The sequence below is a fragment of the Pocillopora verrucosa genome, chromosome 9 (assembly GCF_036669915.1).
Source record: "Pocillopora verrucosa isolate sample1 chromosome 9, ASM3666991v2, whole genome shotgun sequence".
In the NCBI taxonomy this organism is placed as follows: Eukaryota; Metazoa; Cnidaria; class Anthozoa; order Scleractinia; family Pocilloporidae; genus Pocillopora; species Pocillopora verrucosa.
Window position 1 is genome coordinate 18,801,962 of NC_089320.1, and position 19,548 is coordinate 18,821,509.

A 19,548-nucleotide genomic window follows, 5' to 3' on the forward strand; every position below is an offset into this window, starting at 1 on the left:
CACTTTCCTTCATCTGACGCGTTTTTGCGACAGATCAAGACACTGTAATCAAGCCGGGAATTTTTCGTAGTATTATATTTTGCATCTGATCCAAAATATCAAGTGACGCTTTTCCGATCACCTGCTGATCTCGAGCAAGCGATCAAGAAGGTTTGACCACGAGATATCCGGTTTAGTCATCAAGTCTGTAACGCAAAGTTGTTCGAGAAAACTCCCGCTACTTTCTGCTTCAAACTTCCTCGTGAATCAATTAGAGAATTTGGCATTTCTATCAAGATAAAATCCTTTCAACTGATACGTATATCTACTTTCAACACCTGCGACCGTGACAATGTATTCAGACTGTAATGGGCAGATATATATAATAACTCCTGAAAATGAAAAGTGACACACAAATTTCATTCTGTCAAAAGCCCCGCGAAGAATATCTACTAGAAAAAATTGCTACAAATCGTTGAAAAAAGGAAACTAAACCTAAACCAAACGAGGTCATATCTAAAATGCTTTACGCTTTAGGTGGAAAAAAATTTTAAGAGTTAAAGACACTCCAAATAAACATTAGCACGCGAAGCAATCAACTAAGGCATTTGTACGAATCCTCAAAAATCGAAAATAAAATTGAAAGGGTAAACTATCAAAATTTGAACCCTTTTGCCACGTGAACCATTCCAAGTATCTGAAATCTGCCAAAATGTTCCGTTAACGACAAAGTAAATTTACAAAAACGCCCGAAATCTTTGACCAAAAACTGCCAAGGCTCCTGAGTCGCGTGAAGTATGAATGCGTTGATATAAACTTCCATAAAAGACTGATTTCCGATTCTAAGCCTTATCCGTTCGGCTTCATCTCTTATGCTTCGACTTTATTTCACCAGCGTAAATCAAATGATCAGATTTTGATTATCTCGTTGGGCGATTAGGAGAGTACAACTACACTGATTTCCGTTTTAAACTCTTTTACAAAGCTTTACACACTAATCATGGTCTGCGGGTTTTTCTGCTCACTCTTTAAAGCTTTTGTTTGAATCCGTCTTGTCTGACAACAGTACGTTATGGTAACAATAACAACATCTACGACGGGGGATTACTAAGCTTTTCATACTTGGCAGTAATAACTCCTTCTCTGCAGGTTTAACGACACGAGACAGGGATTAAACCGCGAAGAACTCACGAAAGAGCGAGTTATCGAGAATGACTGGAAGTTAAAGGCTAACAGTTGACTATCACTGTTTATTAATGCCTAAAGAATAGTTGTGAATGATTAAGATATTTTAGCGGGTACACATGACTGTTTGAATGGACGAACTATGGCATTTCGCAGTTTATCCCGCTACAAGATTAATGATGCCACGAAAACTATTCAAACAATCACCCAAGCACCACTCAAATCAATCTTTAAAAAATGACCGCCTTAATACAAAACTTGTCGCAAAAGGAAAATTGCACAGATAAGGTAGAATTAGTCAATCGCGTTTGGTGACAAAGCGAAGAACCACCAGACGAAACTAGATAAATAGGTAATGTTCCGACTGACAAATCCAAAAACAACGACCCAAAGGGGTTAATGCCATCGAAACTATTCGTAAGCTGTAAGTATATCTTAAGTGTTTTGCTACCTTGAGCACTAATACGACAAAGGGAGTCAATTAACCAACAAGAAGCTATCCCTTGATAAAATGTTATATTTTTTAGCTCAAGAGGTTCTTTGGGATCTGTAATAGGATTTATTGCACACAGACGAGGATTATCCACGGCCTTGAGCTGAACATGGTTCGCGTCCAATTAACACTAATTAACATTTCATTTCCTCGCGCGACAACCAGACAAGTCTCCTTGCCAACCGTTCTTTGGGGATGTCACGCAACGCCCCCCTCCCCACCCTACAAGAGATGGTTGCGTGACGTAACAGCGTACGTCTGTGAGTGAACAGATGGGACAAAAACCAAACAGAATGAAACCATAAGTGTGAAATTTGCAGATTTCCTCTTGATATCTAAGTTTCCTTTGAGATTAGACCAAACAATCACAGCGACTGAGAGACTACACGAATGGAAACACTCACTCATTTCTAATGAAGATCCATGATTCGATGACAAACTCAGTTTGAATTTGAGAATAAACTTCTTTCTAAGGTTTCACTGAGGAGCTGTTCACCAATCATTTAAAAATAGTTGTTGCACAAATAGCAGTTGAAAGTAAAATTCTGAAATTCTGTCTACCATACATCGGAATTGGTCGGACAAAATCCAATAAATTTAGGGAAAAAAGTGTGGGGGCGGAGAAAGAAAGGGGACAGAGCAAAAGACAAAGTCACGTTTTATCACTATAATCAGTCCAGAGTAATCAAAATAATAATCTTGTTAGCTGGAATTATCAAGGCGCAAACTTTTCAAACGGAGTCTTCCCAACAGTGACCTACCAAATTGCTTATAGTTTTTAGAAAAAGAACATGGTATATGCATTTTTGTGGGTAAAACACAGGTTCTACAAGTGACCTCTGACTAACACGTCAAGGCGTGTCAAACTTCGGTTTTCATCTCTCTTTACGTATACTATTAGGTTTCGTTGACGACTCCTATTTAGGAAATCTAGGGAACACTTTCTACAAAGATAAGGATCTTAACGGAAGTTGTAATAGCTGGATGGTTTGAGAATTCTAAAGTTATATGCAAAGAGTAATTACACAAACCGGAAAATACGATTTCAGAGAATTATTACCACAAGTATGCATTCATCAGCAAAATCAAACAGGAACTAAGTAGTTAGAAGGCATAAATGAAAGTTCCGATTTCACAGTAGGCTGTGCTACCCATTGAGCCGCAGAAAACTTGATAAGAAGCTAAGCCATACACGAGGTTCATCAGTAGAGAAATAGAGAAACAGCAGAATAAAGTACAAGCTACATTGCTAACCTCAAACGTGAACCGCCACTGATAGCCAAGAGTCCTAATTCGGACAGTCTCCAGCATGCCAGTGTATCTCAGTTGACGAACCACCAGTTCGCGATCGAATTTCATTGGAGCCTGGGAAAGGAACAGGAAAAAAAAATTAATTGATGAAAAATGAACGTGTTGGTTCTCTCCGAGAAATATTATCAATTTGATCAGACAGAGTCTTGGATTTTCGAAACACGTCCCAAGATCTAACAGATGGCCATTCAACGACTTGTTGGCCGGTTCTTCGGATTCAGTGAAATGAAACAATATCCCCGGTTCACAATTCTCATAATTCTCAATGTCGTTATGCTTGCAAATAAATCAGAATTATAGAGAGACCTTCCAAACCGATTAGGAAGAAGTTAAGGGGTTGAAGGAATCTGATGGTCAATGCTAAGAGATGTTTAATGATAAACTTACTTTCTCTGCGTTGGATCTGATGCAGCGGACAAAAAAAGGCTGGGCTTCCTCCAAAAGCTCCACTAGACGACTAAGAGAAGACTGAAAGAAAAGGAAAGAAAATAGGAAAACGCAAAGTTTAAGTACGTCATCCGACTCGTCATTCATCCGTGCTTCATGTACATCATACTTCTGTTAGAAAAAAAAAACGCCAGCATGGTAGCAGGCTTCAAAAATAAATCACCGCGATGAGCTCAAGGCAAATTAGTTAATGTTCAACGCTTCAATCTGCCACGTTCCCACCCAAACCTCTACAGGCAAAATTGACCACGCACAGGAACAAACCTGAAACTGAGCGCTGACTGTCGGTGGGTTTTTGGGCGTTCCTTTTCCTCGCTGCATCGTTCTGAACAGGTAATCGAACGTTCGCACAGTCATGTCGCGTTTAGTTTCTAGACCTTGACGAATCTTAGACAGCGGCTGAAAAAAAAAAAAAATTCACCACAACGAAGTGAATTTTAAAATAAACATCAAGAGTACTTTTTCTGCGGTTTGAAAGGCGAAACGAGTGCTGGAGAGGAGAGCCTTTTTTAATAAAGGAAACAAAAAAAGGATAGAGAAGAAAGTACTGTTCCCACCTTGGCCGACGGTTTGTTACTTTGCTTCCTCCTGCAAAAAATGAGAATAAAAGAGAGATGTGAGTGAAGAGACGTGACAGTGCACATTTCGACTTAGTGTCGAGAAAATCAAAACAAAAGCAATTACCGAAGCCAATTAAAACGAAGGGATTCTACACAGAGAGCCAATAAGAACTCAGCGCAAAAACAAGCCAAACGCTTGAACTTCTACATCTCTCTTCTCGCCATTAATTTCAAAATTTCGAACATATCAAAAAAACAAACAAAGGAACTTAAACGAACCTGATCACCCTTGCAGCTGTTCGAAACAGATTGGCTGTTTCGTGGTTTGAGTGTCCCTCATCAGAATTAACAGCATGCAGTCTTATATAAAACAAAAGTATTCAAGCATTACTTTTTGTGACAAAAATCACCCACGTTATTTGCTTTGCGAAACTTGTACGATCCACAAAATCTATAACGAGAGCGAGACTTACCTTGAACCCTTCATGATCTGCAACAAAAAAGAAGAAATTCATATATCTGCGCGTTGCAGGTCTACGTGGTTTAGCTTACAGTTACAAGTTTCATTAAGAAGCTGTCAAGAGAATAGAACCACGGTCAATTTCTGTGATAGCGATGCAGTCATTGCTCTCACCAACTGTGCATTCAAACCTTCTGGTAGCTGGACAAAAAGTAAGTTCACACTATGCCAGACAAGGATAAATATATCAAAGTAAATATACAATGGTTATTGAACTGAGTGGAGTCCAGTTTGGTCTGAAATCATATGCAAGATTTCAAAATCAAACGAGTGCGCAGCACGAGTTTAACTTGAAATCACAAGTGCACGACACGAAGTTCATTTACAACTTTATTACATCCATTTTGAGATCGCAAAATTCAGTCGCTCAGATACAGGATTTTTAGCCTGTGAAAACGTTTTGTTGATCGACGAGTGAGCTGATTTGCAGAAAGTTGCAAAAGATGTTTTACATATTTCTGCAATTTGATTGGTTTTGTTAAACAAGCAATTGGTTATTGTAATGTAGTTAATCTTCCTCATTGGCCGGTAAAAAACTTTGACCATGAGCAATAAAATGGTGCGATTCTTGAATAAATCACACCAACGAGAGCCAGTCAGATTACAAGGATCACCAATGATTTCAAAATGGATATAATAAATTAAAAAATAAGGTTTAAATTTTAAGTAGCAGAATTAACCTACTCCTGATCAAAGAATGATTATTGTAGTTCAAACCCTAACTCGAATACTTGAATTATTATCTAAAACGTATTGTTATTTGCGTTTAGTTGTTACTTCTTTCAATTAAAGAAAACTATGATTAGATTTCTCTGAAGGGACTTTTATATTTATAAAACCGGTTATAACTCGATAAAAATTGACTCACAGTATCTTGCTCCCAATCTCTGTAGACCTAACGGATTTAAACAACAGTTTCTTACTTCAACCGCGTGGTTAATGATAGCTGCTAAACGGAAAAGGCAACACGGCCATGCAAAAGAAGCGGACGGTCTTTATATTTTTTTAAGAGATAAAGGTCGCTAATTTTTAATATCATAAGAGATCTTATTGCCAAGATTAACTTATCATGGGCCAGGGTTATCAACTTAAGTAATAAATATGTTGGCACTGACTCAGTTTATTGCTTCAATCAAGGAAGTTCGTGTATCTCTGGTAAAAAGCTCAAGTGTTTTTTCTTCCTCTATTTCCACAGTTCATCAGTTTAGTTCAGTATTAATTTCATTCATTCATCTATTCATCTATTACAATTGATTATTCATTCATTTCCTATTTCTTCATTACAAAGTTACTGTACAAAGTATTAAGAGTAAAGTATTAAGAATAAACGATACGGTTAGCTGTTTTACGTTAAATAGCCTTACAACACGGATTACGTGTGCTAAAAAAGTAGATCTTTAAATCCTCTTAGTCCAATGAAGATTCCACTAACACAAACTCTTGGAGTAAATGAAATAAATTACAATAAAATAAACGCTGAGATTTTCAGTACAAAGGACAACAAGAATACCCACAACGAAAAATAACAAAAACTGAAGAAAATTTAACACACGAAGACCAGGCCTGAGAACGGAACCATGGCCATTCAGAACCACACCGATGGGAAGCGAGAGTTCTCTCTACTAGTTACACTCTTTTCATGACTATAGCTTCACAGATGGTATCTAATCATAAGGAAAAAAACGGAAGATAGGGTAGTATTCATTAAGTATAACAGTATTCATTAAGTTTTCTTACAGTTTTCCTCTTTCGTCCTCCAGGACTTGTAACTACGCGATCATTTGCTTTTCCACCTACAAAATGAAAAGTTTTTAAAAGAAAACGAATGTAGACTGGGGATAAAACTATATTTTTCTCAGCTAAAAGAAAATCGGGCTTTGAAGCACTACCAAATCTAAGAGGGATTATTTTCTTTGTTGCCAAAGTCAAGCTCCTACAGAGTACGTAACACTAAAGAATTGGTACATGCTTAGTGTGCGTACATCGACTTATTGATGCTCTTATGCGGGAAGTTTGGAGAGCACGAGAGATGCGTGAGAGTTGCTCGAGGCGCAGCCTAGGGCAACTCTAGCTGCTTGAGTGCTCTTCACACTTCCCATTCATAACTCGACATACGCAGAGCTAAAGCATGAACCACTTCTTTTGGAACATAGCATGCAGATACAAGTTCTGCTTGGAAAAAAAGAGTTTATTAAAACTGTATCGAATTTACCCGAAAACTATGAATAAATGAAAAGGCATAAACGACCACGAACACTGCGCGCAAACAGGAGTCACCAGGAGTCTGTTCAGGAACTTCATTTTACTCTCTGAGAATCCATCTCTCTTCTACTTATTCAGCTGTAAGTACACGCTCTTAAATACCCTATCGATAGGCATGTTTGGGCTTACCGGACAACTGACCTTGGCAGAGTAAACATATTTTTCGAATGTAAACCAAAACAATCTCACGAGACATTCGAAATGAACAACAAAGTACTTAACAACGACCAATCTTCGAGAACTAAAACCTAAACAAAACCTCCCATTGAGGACTCTAAGCAAGGCCGAGGACAAATGAAAACAGGACCAATGATGACGATCATCGTACGACCTCTACTACAACGGTCAAGGACACATTACTCACAAGGTATAAATAAATATCTTATCTTGCAGCACATACCAAACCAAGGCTCACGAGACTCGCATAAGGATTTCATGATAATCTAACGGGCCTAATTCCAAAACACTTATTCAGAACATTCCTTCTTTTAGTAGTTCCTGAACACTTCTAATTTTAGTAGTTCTTAAAAAAAGAATTGTAAATTTTCAGCTCAGAAGTGGGAAAACAAACGAATTCCTTGCATGTACGAGACCGCGTAGTAGATTCAGCATGCTTGAATCGTTTTTTGCTAGAATTCACGACCAGAAAATTGCCTAGGTTTGTGTTGAAAATTTCGAAAATTCTGAAGTTCTACGGTTTTTAAAGTAAAATCTGCTATTGATCAACACTTTAAGGAAATATCAACACTTAAAAATAATATCAACCGTTCGAAAAACGAAGCGAAAAACTTACAAATTTCCTGAATATACGAGACTCTTGTGTAGATTTACCCTGCTTGTTGTTTACTAAAAATTAAGACCACGAAAACTGCGGAGCTTTGTGTGAAAATTCTGAAATTGAACGATAATCATCATCTTCCTTTGAACAAGACTTTTGGGACATATAAACACTTCAAAATAATATTTACCGTTCATATGAAGAATCCCAAATGTCGCAAAGCCTCAGTTGAAGTCCGAAAGCTCATTTTGTTTACAGCCATAATTCGCATCGCGTTTGGGAATGAAGTATCGCATATTCTCTTTTCATTTGAGCTCCAAAAGGTCTATCTTCAACGGGACAGAACGGGAAAGCAATATTGAAAGTTTTGAAACCTCGCGGCTAAACTCGACGAGAACTTTCGAGCGAAGTGAAACTGCGCACGTCGTGTTACGGAAGCACGGCTGTGCGGTACATAAGGATTTTTACTATGGTAGTTACTAAGGAAACAGGTAGGCCTTGCGCGCGCGCTAAGCTATTAGAAAAAAAAAAAAAACCAAGGTCATTTAAATCTGGAGAGAGATCTCTTGGGGAAATACAAGTGTTTTCTTTTATTATTTTCTTACTTGAACGATATTCTCTGCCAGCCACTTTGAAAGCATGTACTGCCTTGAGAAACGACCTGAGAATCGACCATCTATACACTGCCAAGGGATCGGCTCCTGCAAGGAAGAGAATCAAAGAAACAAATGAGAGAACAGTGGCAAGGTTACTAGCCACACAATAACGTTTTCCACACTTATCTCCACAATCTCCTTCATAGTAGTGAAGGACAATTGCGTGCGAGAAACTGCGTGAAGAGGAATGCGTGAAGAGGCAATGCGTGAACAGGACCTCTCTATCATCGCTCTCCACAAGTTAACATCTCTCACGTATCTTGAATCACTGTTCTTGAGCAGGCTTAAGATGTCCGGTCTCATGAGATCCCTGTTCGTGTCCAAAAATCCCTGGCAATTTAATGGCACTAATAAGTTTCTCCATCGCCTTATGGATGTCCAACCTGTTCCGCGCGTCCCGTTAGTAAAACGAAACACGATAGTAAACGGCGCGATAGAAGCAGAGGATGGAAAAAACGAAGGAGGTTTGGGTTAGTCACTGTCGTAACGCGACCCAAACCAAACCCCCCCCCCCCACCACAGCACCCCGTCCCGTCATCGTTCTGCCACTAAATAATCGCCCCGTTTTACTAACTAAACGCTTGGAAACACTCCATGGGACGGACCACACTTCTTCATAAGCACAGCTGCGAAGAAAACTATTCCTCTCTTTATACCATCAAAAAGTGAACAGAATTTATGATGTACACTATGATATTTGTTATCTCCAGTTTCTGTTTGACTTATTTGCCCTGAACAACTTGATACTCATAACTAAATTATTCCTTGATTTTGTGATGAACCAACCTGGTTTTATTATTTTACATTTCCTGCATAAGGCTTTATGACAAATGCCTGCTGTATAAGGGACCGTTCGTAATACTTGTGGCCTGAATGATTCTTGTCCAGCTTGGCTAGTAAAGAAACTTTCCGTGGCCCCGGGAAAACTGAGGATGTAATGTAGGCCAAATGAATTAACTGACTCAGTGAGCGTCTGTCTGATTAACTTTGTGATTGACCTGCTGGTACAGACATTGCTCAATTTCTCATAATCTGACTGACTTGACGGGCTGATGGATAGACCGGAAAAAGTTAGTTTTTATCAACTGAGGTGATAACGTAAATTGGCTACTGTTATGGGTTTTCGTCCATTCGCTCTGGCGAAGGGCTACGCTCGAAACGTAAGCTTTACAACTGGTTACGGTGGGCAATTTAAACCGATAAATTATCTTGCAATACCCCACCGCCGACAAAACACCATCAGCTTCTTTAGAACTGAACTTACCCAATTAGTCCATGTTGATGGACAGACAAATAGCCAGATAGATAGACAGACAGACCAACAGATAGACTGACAGACATATCCCAGACAGTTACTTTCACTGGACAACTGTCCTGTTTGGTCCTATTTAAATGAATGGATTAAGACATTGACTGACTTATTGACTGCCCAGCCTAAGCAACTTGTTTGACTGACAACCCAGCTGACAAAATCACTGACCAATTCTGAATTGGTGGATTGCTTGCTGATTGATAGCTACCCCTAACTGCCCCACAATTCAAATTAATTAGTGGACCTACCTACTCTCCTCATCAATCATTTTTAAGACCTGTTGGCCGACCAGAAATCAAATCCAAACATGCTGCATTGTCAACAAACTCCACACCTTCCTCCACTCACTTTCCTTCAGAAATATATTCATCCTAAAAAAAAATAAATCAAAAGACAGGTCTTCATTCACACAGGAACATCTCACAAAGTAACTGAATCAGTGAGTGCGACCTTTGCCCTTCTTCTCACCTCAGTACTTATGTTTGTTACAAGATCACGGGAGATAGAAAAGTTACACTAATAAAAATGAACGATTCAATTTTCTTTGATTGCCAAAGTTTCCCACAACATTTACATGAAGTGAAAACTTTCATGTCGACTACTTTTCGAGGCTCACCTCACATTGCATTGAAAAAAAGGAAGTTGACAATATGTCCCTACCTGCTCCAGCTTAAAAACATGTTTGTTGAAGTAAAATTGAAGCTTTTCATTGGCAAAATTGATACAGAATTGTTCAAAACTGTTATGCAGATAATCTTCAAATCCAAAAATATCCAACACTCCTATGGAGCATCCCTGAAATTAAACAATGCAGTAGTTATTACATACAGTACCTATAGTGGGAATATTTTAAACATTGCTTTAAGAACCACAGACTCATCCAGGAGGACTCCTAATACCATAATTTCCGTCCATTTACCCACATGACAGATTACCCACATCCATCAATTTGTGCAACATGACAGGACGGATAATGCGTGCACTGTAAGTACCTCCCGTTGTTCCATACAAAGCCTTAGAAAAGTTTTCTAAGGCTTTGTATGGGACAACGGGAGGTACTTACGGTGCACGCGTTTTCCGTCCTGTCATGAATGAGAACAAAATTTCAACAGATTACATGCACTGGCAGAAAGTAAGAAAGTAAGAGTACCAACAAGATAAAAGCTATGTTATTGATTTTTGTATGTTTTTTATTTGCATTAGCTTTCATCAACAGCAATAAAGTCTCTTATTGTAATGAGCAATCTGCATGAAATAAATGAGTTATTGCACAAGTTTTTTGAAGAGTATCTTTAGTGGATCTTATCACCTGTTTTTTTCCTGTTTAACTACACTGGAAGCTTTAAAAATTATTGTATTACCCGCACCTTCCTATAGCCCACACCAACAACTGTTTGTGGAAAAACGAACAGATTACCCACAGGTTATCGGCCGGAAATTATGGTAAGTTACAAAGTTTATGGCCCTGCCCCAGCATATACAAATAAAGGGGGTTAGTTTTAAAAAGAAAATGTGTTGCTGCATTGGTGGAAAGTATTGATAATTTGGTTTTATCATCTACATTGTAAATTGTGAGTGAGTGAAAATTGGCCATCATAAAGAGTTTCTACAGGTGATGTTTCAAGTGTTAGCCATTTATCAGGGCAAATAAAGGGACTGGGTGGTGTATCAGGTTTATAAAATGGAGCTTGCAATCAGTGGGAACACTGTTATGTGAAAAACACAGTATTACTTCACAGATGAATGAAAATGTATACAAGCCTACCTCTACTACATTCAACTGCTTGATAGCCAATGCATGGTTCACTTGCAACACAATCCAGTCAAACAGAGTGCCATACAGTGCTTTTGCCATTGCATCTCTCGTGGCTATGGCCTGAAAAAAATAGGGTATACTTCAGTAGTTTTTTTCAATATTGTTGACCCCTAGGTTATGAATATCTTTGCATTATTGTGTGTTTGTTCCTTTTTACCTCTTTGTTTTTTCTACCTTGGAAATCAGAATTTTCTCACAATTAAAAAAGCCAAATAACAGGCTTTCAAGGCTTAAACTACTTATGCAACAAGCTCTGTGAAATGATCTAAAGACATCCACTAGATATAATTTCTAAGTCAACTAAAAAATTGTTTATTTACAGCAAGAGGCTTTGAAACTCACCTCTTCGTATTTATAGGGTACAATAAACTGCTCATTTCTGGTTTTTGTTTTCTTTGTTGTTAAAACATCAACAAGATTACGCCGAGTAACCTGAGTAAGATAACAGAAAGACATAAACAAAATACATCTACCTCTCAATTTATCAACACAGCAAGTGAAATAAAACAACAGCACATCAAATCAAAATTAATTAATAAAAATAATTACAAAGATATTTATCTGAACCCAAACAAATTGACAACAATTGACATATAGCACATTAAGGAAAGTCTAATCTAAGGGTGATTGCTTGTAAACATGAATGATTAATTATGAATTGAATTGATTCTATACATTAGCACTAACTGAAGGAGTTCAACCAAAATCAATGGATGTGATATTTGTGGCAAAAATATAACTGTAAGTTAGAGTAGTTAGAAGATCTTAAAGAAGCTTTAGATTTATTACAGACCTACTGAAAATATGAATTGTATAATTTTGTTTACATATCAGACATGATGTCATAAGTTGTTTGAAGTAGTGAAAGGTTGTAGATGCTTTTATAAAAGTTCATAATTGTTTTCATTCAGATTCTTCTGATCATATTCTACCCATCTGTATCACTCACCATTAGGAGGTCACACACAAAGTCGATTGTGTGATCTTCACTGTCCCTTATCATTGCTTCTTCCTGTCCTGGTCTCTGATAAAGAAAAACAAAAATCATATTGACTTTGTATATGCCAGAAACAGAAAATACATTAAAAACAAAACAAAAACAAAAATAGAAGATCATACCCGTGAAAACTTGATATTTCCAATATGCAGTACGGCAGATAAAATGCTAAAAATTCTGTAAGGAAACAAAAAGAAAGGGAAGAAAATTTTCAAAAAATGGGCAGTAAAAAGAAGTACCAACACCAGACAAGAATGCAGGGTTTTAACACCTCGAAATTATCCCACGGTATTTCCACTACAACATGACATATCCCCTGACTTTATAGTATTAGGCTATAAAACAAAGTAAAATCACCTCTTATGCACATCAGCAGGAAAGCCTACCATTTCCATAGACTTTTTTAGTCTAAGAAATTCATAGGCTTCATCGATCCCTTCCAGGGAATAGCACTCATTCTGTAAATTGAGAAGCATAGTATTGGTTGTCTAACAAAAATGATATTATAATCAAAACCAAGAGCATTATATCGAACTAAAAGGACAGCATATTAAAAAAGGATTAATATTATATTCATCAACCAAAGTGACATTAAATTAGGAGTGATTGAGCAGATATTCTTTATCACTTAACAACACATTGACCCTGGTTCAAAGTTTAAGTGAGTTATAATAAATTTGGCCCAATCTAAACAATATTACATCCAGACTTCCCAGACTGTTGTTTAGACTTAATAAGAATAGAATAAGTCAAAGTGGTGTGCTGGAGCTAACACTTCCTTCAGAAGGGATGCGTATATGTCATTCTATCATAGTCATCAAAAACATGTCAACTTTCATAATTTCATTAAGTTCTAATTGAGAATAAATGACAAAAGATTTTGAACACACTTTTCATAGAATGCAAAAATGACAGCTGTTCAATGTTTTGACTTTGTCTAAAACATTGTTACCAAAAAAAAGGTTTGTCAGTGAAGTGAAAGGTAAGCACAAAGAAAGCATAAGCAAGCTATTTATACTTGTGTATTTAGAGCTTGCTGAAATGATCACTGGCACATAATGGTAGCCATTATTTTTTCATTTAGATAATGCAACATCCTGTACACAATACAATCAAATTTAAAGTGGCATCTTTAATTAAAACACTGCAAGGTTTTCACAGATAACCATGGTTTTTCTAAGCCATAAACTTGTTTCAGATGCTTTTCAACGGAAAACTGAAGGCCAACTCATTCTGCAAGGCATTGATGTGGGGTCAAACGAAACTACAACACTGAGCATCATTAAAAAATAACTAAGAGAAGTGAAGGAATACCTGATTAAGATAACAATACTCCTCTGGTTTTGTGAGGTGGAGTTCCTCTTTAACTTCAGGACTCGCTCCAGCAAGTAAATAGTAAAATACATGGTAGTTTCTACAAGATATGACCAAATATATTACCTTAAAATAACACTGAAGCACAAAATTCCAGAAAAATATAATATGGATAGTTTCCCAAGTCATATAATCCAAACAAACCTTTGTGGAACATACTCTACAGCCTTGGTTCATACTCTAAAACTGTTACTACTAACAGTCTTATAGTTAAACCTGATTTATCATTTCACATGATTAACTAAATACATTTACAATCTTAAGTTTACCTCTCCTCTGGAGCTTGAGAAACAATTCTTGACTTTTCCAACAAATATTTCCTCAAAGCAGCTCTAGTGAAAGAAAATCATAGATTCAAATGATTGTTGAGAAGCACACATTTGTTAAAACTGGAAGTGTAGAATAGGCTTTGAGCCACTGCAATCAAAAGTAAGCACTGCAAGTTAATCCTTTCACTACCAAGATCTTATCAGTAATTCTCGTTACTGTCTTTTATGGTAGACAGTGGAGAGAATTACTAATAAGATCTTGGGAGTTAAAGGTTTAACACAATTATAACTGAGTTTACATAATCACTGTGTACAAAAGTAATTCACTTCAATTAGTATCATCTCAGAGGTTAAAGCATAACTGATTCATCTCACATGGACTATTTCACATCTTCAAATCCTCTTATCAAGCAAAATACGATGTTACTGAGTCTGAAGAGACAATGTACTGTTGCACAATGGCACCAAGTGTGTCCCTGCCTTAACAAAATTAACATGGCATTAAAAGGGAAACACTGTTCACTTTTAAATTCTGTTGTGACTTTAATTTCATGAAGCAATTATCATGTAACTTCAGAGTTCTCTTTACAACCTAGATACATACATTATCAAGCCAAAAATGATTGAAGTAGACAAACAAATCAACTTGTGGGTGTCAATACAAATTTTTGGTTGAGTGTCACTAAAACCAGATTGCATTTGGTACTGCGCTACTGTGCATAGTGATTTATCTAGCAAATTCACACCAGCCTGTCAACCAGTCAGATGCAAAACAAAAACCAATCATAACTTAGTAATTATTTTTTTTTCGGCTAGCAAATCAATGATCCTTGCAGGTGGACTGCAAATTTTAAAAATTGGAAAAAAAGATGCCTGAAATAAATTCAGACTTCAACGGGATTCAAACCATGAGCTTCCCAAGTAGTTGGGTGTTTCAACCAGTTGAAAAGCTACTAATCGAGACAAATTTTTGGAGGATTCTGCAATTACTGGTACTTCACTTGGCTTTGCTTCACAAAACTCACCTGCAAACTGCTCTATTTTGACAGTCAACTTATTAAACCTTCTCTTAACTACTCTGCTACATTAATTACAAGAGCTAAAAGGGAGAATTACTGACCAAATGTTGTGAATTGAAGGTTCTCTTTGAACCCAAAGGAGATCAGTAAACATTAGAAATTTGAAACAGGAAGCAAGGTTGAACCACAAAATATATAACAAAATGATTCTCAGAAAAAGACATACCCACACACAGCTCCATCAGGCCTGAACTTGATTTGTGTGAATTTTCCAAATCTACTTGAATTATTGTTGTATGCCGTACTAGCATTTCCAAAAGCCTGAAATTGAAAATGTCAGCAATTGAAAATAACAAAAATATCTTAAAGATGTACAGTGAAAGTTCTCTGAATAAACACTCATAAGCAGAAAACTATGTTTTCACTGCAAAACACATTTTGTTAACACTCATACAACTTTTGTATTTCCATCTTCCCTCAGGTGAAGATTTGATAGAATTTGTCAAAATTCTGAGGAAGTATCAGGGTTTCAGATAAAAAAAATGTAAAATTTCTTGCCTTGGTATATATTCTACACAATAAAAAGCAAAACGTATCCTTTGTGAATGCTCTGAATATATTTGTCATGGAAAAGAAATCCATACCTACGAGAAATATCATTAGCATGGACCATCTCATACATTTTTAGAATTTCAAAACATGCAAGGGTATACAGAAATGTTGCAACACTGTAAAATGTGATTTTACCTAGGATGTTTCCAAAAAGTTGAAAATAATTTAAAGGCACTAGTGCTGCTTTCAATTTTAATACAACAAGAATGTTTTTAGTTAATTTTTTCAAACCGGCCTCCAAGTTATCATATGAATTGCTCCTCTGCCTAGCAGTCGTGGGACATAAGATTAGTTCTGTGAAAAACTTGAATAAACAGATCTATAGCTCAAAGAAATAATCTGTCACTGTACACTTCTAATGCAACTACAGATAGATATTTCGATTTTGTTTTCAAGTTAAAGAGACTAAAATTAAGCGACAAGTAATCAGTTACTTTTAATTTCATTATAGAGCAGAGACTATTGTGGCTTCTTATATTTACAAAATTTATTCGCGTGTAATTGTGTCTTGAGACATTTTTTTTTTCCCAAAGAATTATGACATTATTTTCTTTTGGAAATTTGGAAATTACTTGCGTGAGCTTTACTTGAGACTAGCAAATACATTAACGTAGACATTTCAAGTGACAAAAAAACTAATTGATTCAATCAGTAGGGGTAATTTACAGAGAAATAATTCCTAACCCAACTCACTCAAAACCTTGTCCTCGACTTGATCACTTCAAATACTCAATCAAACCACAACAATATCACAGGTCATCGAGAATACTTGTCAAAGATGTAAACTTTAAATTAAAGCGCTGTAATCAAGCCTCAAAACACAATCAGATCTGGGAATTATGATGCCATTACATACCTCAAGGACCGGACCGACTCCAAGAATGGTCTTCTCCACTGACGTAGCTTGCGTTTTGAGACCCAAAGCCGTCAAATGATGAACAATAAGTTTAGTACTTTCCGTTTTCCCAGATCCACTTTCGCCACTTATCACAACGCACTGACTTTTCTTCTCTCGCAGCATACGATGAAAAGCAACATCGGCAATGGCGAAAATATGTGGAGGAAGGGATCCTAAGTTCCGGTTGTTGTATGCATTTATAAATTTTGGATTGTACATAGGAAAAAAGCGAAAGGGGTTCACAGCGATGAGTATTTCTCCTACGTAAGTATAAATACGTCCTTGGGAAAACCTTTCTTCCAAATGTTTGAGCAAAGTTTGCTCTGATAACGTTGGTAAACAACAGAGATCATCATCGGAAAGTTTAGATTCCAGATCGAAGTCTAACTCGTGGCAGTTCCTTACACTTTCGTGGCAATCCATCCAGTGTTGTCGAAGTAGTTCTGGTTTCGTTTCGTCTCTGTCGTCGACCTTTTCTCGGATAAAAAGTCGATATGAAGTTCTGACTTTTGGAGGCAACTTTCTCCAACTCTGTTGGACTTGATAGGGCTGGTCAGACCCGCTCAGGACCCTCTCGCTGTCCTGGTCCAAAACACTGTCTCGATAGCAAACCTCGACCAACTCGAAATTTTCCGGTTTTTCTTTTATTTCCAATTGTCCGAGAGTCAATCTCAATACCTGCCTTGTCGTGGCAGTCTCCGAAACCGATATCACAGTGGATTGGACAGCGGCGAGCAACTGACCGGCGAATATGCGAAGTTTAACATAACGAGTTGTGCTAGCTCTTCTTTCAGCCATAGAGATATGGCGGAAAATGATACTTTTTACTCCAGCGACAACAATCCCCTTGTGTTGTCATTTCTCTCCAAGATTCCAACGCCCTTTCGAGTCCTTGCTTCAGCCGTCGTTGCGATCTATTTTCCGAGCAATTCCTATCATCGCACGGATCTACCGGTTGTTCGATCCGAAATAGTACCTCTATAGAAAAAATAGACACAATAGATAAAATGAATACATTAGGGAATGGCTTAGATTGTCATTCATTCATTTTCCGTACTTGAGCACTCTCCTTCCTGGATATGAAGTCACACATCCGCCAATTTTACAAATTTTAATTTGAAATTAACCCGCCCATACTTGTACATATTCTCAACCGATTACATGCAACCCCGAAATACCGGCCGTATAATTTATGGAATCACGTCTACCCTCCATTGTAAAGAAAACCACGAACAATTCGACTCCCGTGGTCTCTCCGCAGGAGATAAAAGAGACAAAGAAGTATTTCTAGTAATGGCAATCTTTTCAATCGTGTTTTATCAGATGTAGCTTTGATTTTGATACAAATCTTTCACACAAAAGAAACCGAACTGCGAAATTCGCACTGTCCTATACAAACAGAGTCTGTTAATATTGACAAATGGTTAAACCTCTCTCATTGGTTAAGTATTTGTCCTCCAAATCCTTTGACTCTGCGAGTTAACCCAAAATTATATTATAATCCATTTGTCTGTTAAGCTACACTATAAGCTCTATATCGGCAGAGAAACCCCGCTAACATGCAAGAAACAACACGCTCCGAATATCCGGTCGTTCGATACCAACAGTTCACTGCTGTTAAGTGCTCAAATGAGGAAGAAAACAGAATTTATAAAAAAGAACATCAAGACACTTGTCAATTCTAAACTGTATTTTTACAGATAAATACAGCCGCATTCGATCTACATGACTGAACCCTAAAATGGAAATGTCATGGTAAGAGAAAATCGATTTGAAACTTACCTTTCAGAATGAGCAAGGTCAGCTTCGATGAAGAGTTCCACAAATCCCTGACACTAATCGACTATTTGCATCACCGACCATTAAGCCCGACCACAACTTGTAAAAATTTCAAGAGATTTCGAAGCTGCGTTTTCTTGAAGGTCAGTCTTTCCCAGTTAAAAAAACTCTAAGCTAAGCAGCACGACTGAACGACGACAATAAAGTGAAGAGTGCTCGGTCACCGCGCCCGCAAAGTGAATTCAACAAAACAGCATGCGCACCGAAGGTAACGCACCGGGTGGTTTGCTCTTAACTTATTACTAACAAAAGCCAAGAGTATAAAATTCATTAAAGTATCAAGACATTAAATGTATGCGCCCAAGATGGCTGCAACGTGTTACTTTGTTCTCATCATATTAGGTTTTTTTATTTGTTTTCCTACTCTCTTTCGATCATCATTTATCAATTTTTCGGTTTATGAGAGTCCTCTTACTTTATTGCTGAGATGTCATGGTCCTCCTCGCGCAGTTAGATTGGTGGATGGAAGAAACAAACTTAGGCGCTCGATTTGTACTTGGTGCAAACGTGGTCACTTGACGCTTGGTCTGCCTACAAAATTTGACCTTACTATCTTCGTGGACGTTGAATCTAATCCTGGTCCAACATCCCCTCGGATGGTGGGGATACATAAAGAACAAAACGCCTATCTGGGATATGAGTTCTCTGCGTTTTCGACTGCAACGAAATCGATGAATTGGCTTAATCACAATTTACAACACACTTCTCCATTAGTGCCTTTTGTTCGTCGTACTCAGAGCTTCTGCTACAACTGGAATCTCCCATGTAGTTTACTTCCTCTGGGCAAAAATTGTCAAAGAAAGTTTAGAGGTTGCAGAGCGGGAAAAATAGTTCAAGAAAAGCGGCGGCGCTTGAATTATATTCGAGCTTTGGTCTCACCCCAAGGCTGTCGATTAAATTCTTCACGATTTACATGCATGATGAAGACTCCTGTTGGATCGAATCTTAGAAATTTAATTGAACTTACTCCTAACCCGATTAAAAGCTACACACCAAGGGCTCGCTTCGTGAATTTTTGCTTGCTAAATGCTCGTTCAATTAACAACAAGACTACTATCATCAAGGACTTTGTCGTCGAAAATAATATTGATCTTCTTGGCTTGACAGAAACATGGCTTCAATCAGATGCTGACAATGAATTAATTATTCGTGATTTATGTCCTTCAGGTTATTCATTTCATCATGTTCCTAGACCTGGTTCTACTCGTGGAGGAGGAGTTG

At 37.5% G+C, this 19,548-nt stretch overlaps 1 protein-coding gene across 1 annotated transcript in view; it reads right to left on the reverse strand.

The window, feature by feature from the left end:
- Window positions 1-18,483, reverse strand: part of LOC131793572 (unconventional myosin-IXb) — a 37,753-nt gene extending 19,270 nt beyond the window's left edge. Inside the window, 24 exon segments of the mRNA XM_066172771.1 lie at window positions 2,912-3,022; window positions 3,356-3,436; window positions 3,680-3,814; window positions 3,973-4,003; window positions 4,255-4,335; window positions 4,449-4,465; window positions 6,233-6,288; window positions 8,141-8,244; window positions 8,439-8,521; window positions 8,978-9,094; window positions 9,096-9,117; window positions 9,752-9,769; window positions 9,771-9,874; window positions 10,164-10,298; window positions 11,269-11,379; window positions 11,662-11,751; window positions 12,269-12,343; window positions 12,439-12,493; window positions 12,674-12,774; window positions 13,631-13,730; window positions 13,960-14,022; window positions 15,205-15,299; window positions 16,447-17,466; window positions 18,271-18,483. Of these exon segments, the coding sequence (XP_066028868.1) occupies window positions 2,912-3,022; window positions 3,356-3,436; window positions 3,680-3,814; window positions 3,973-4,003; window positions 4,255-4,335; window positions 4,449-4,465; window positions 6,233-6,288; window positions 8,141-8,244; window positions 8,439-8,521; window positions 8,978-9,094; window positions 9,096-9,117; window positions 9,752-9,769; window positions 9,771-9,874; window positions 10,164-10,298; window positions 11,269-11,379; window positions 11,662-11,751; window positions 12,269-12,343; window positions 12,439-12,493; window positions 12,674-12,774; window positions 13,631-13,730; window positions 13,960-14,022; window positions 15,205-15,299; window positions 16,447-17,286 (2,625 nt within the window). The 5' untranslated portion in view covers window positions 17,287-17,466; window positions 18,271-18,483.
- Between the last annotated feature and the right edge of the window lie 1,065 nt (window positions 18,484-19,548).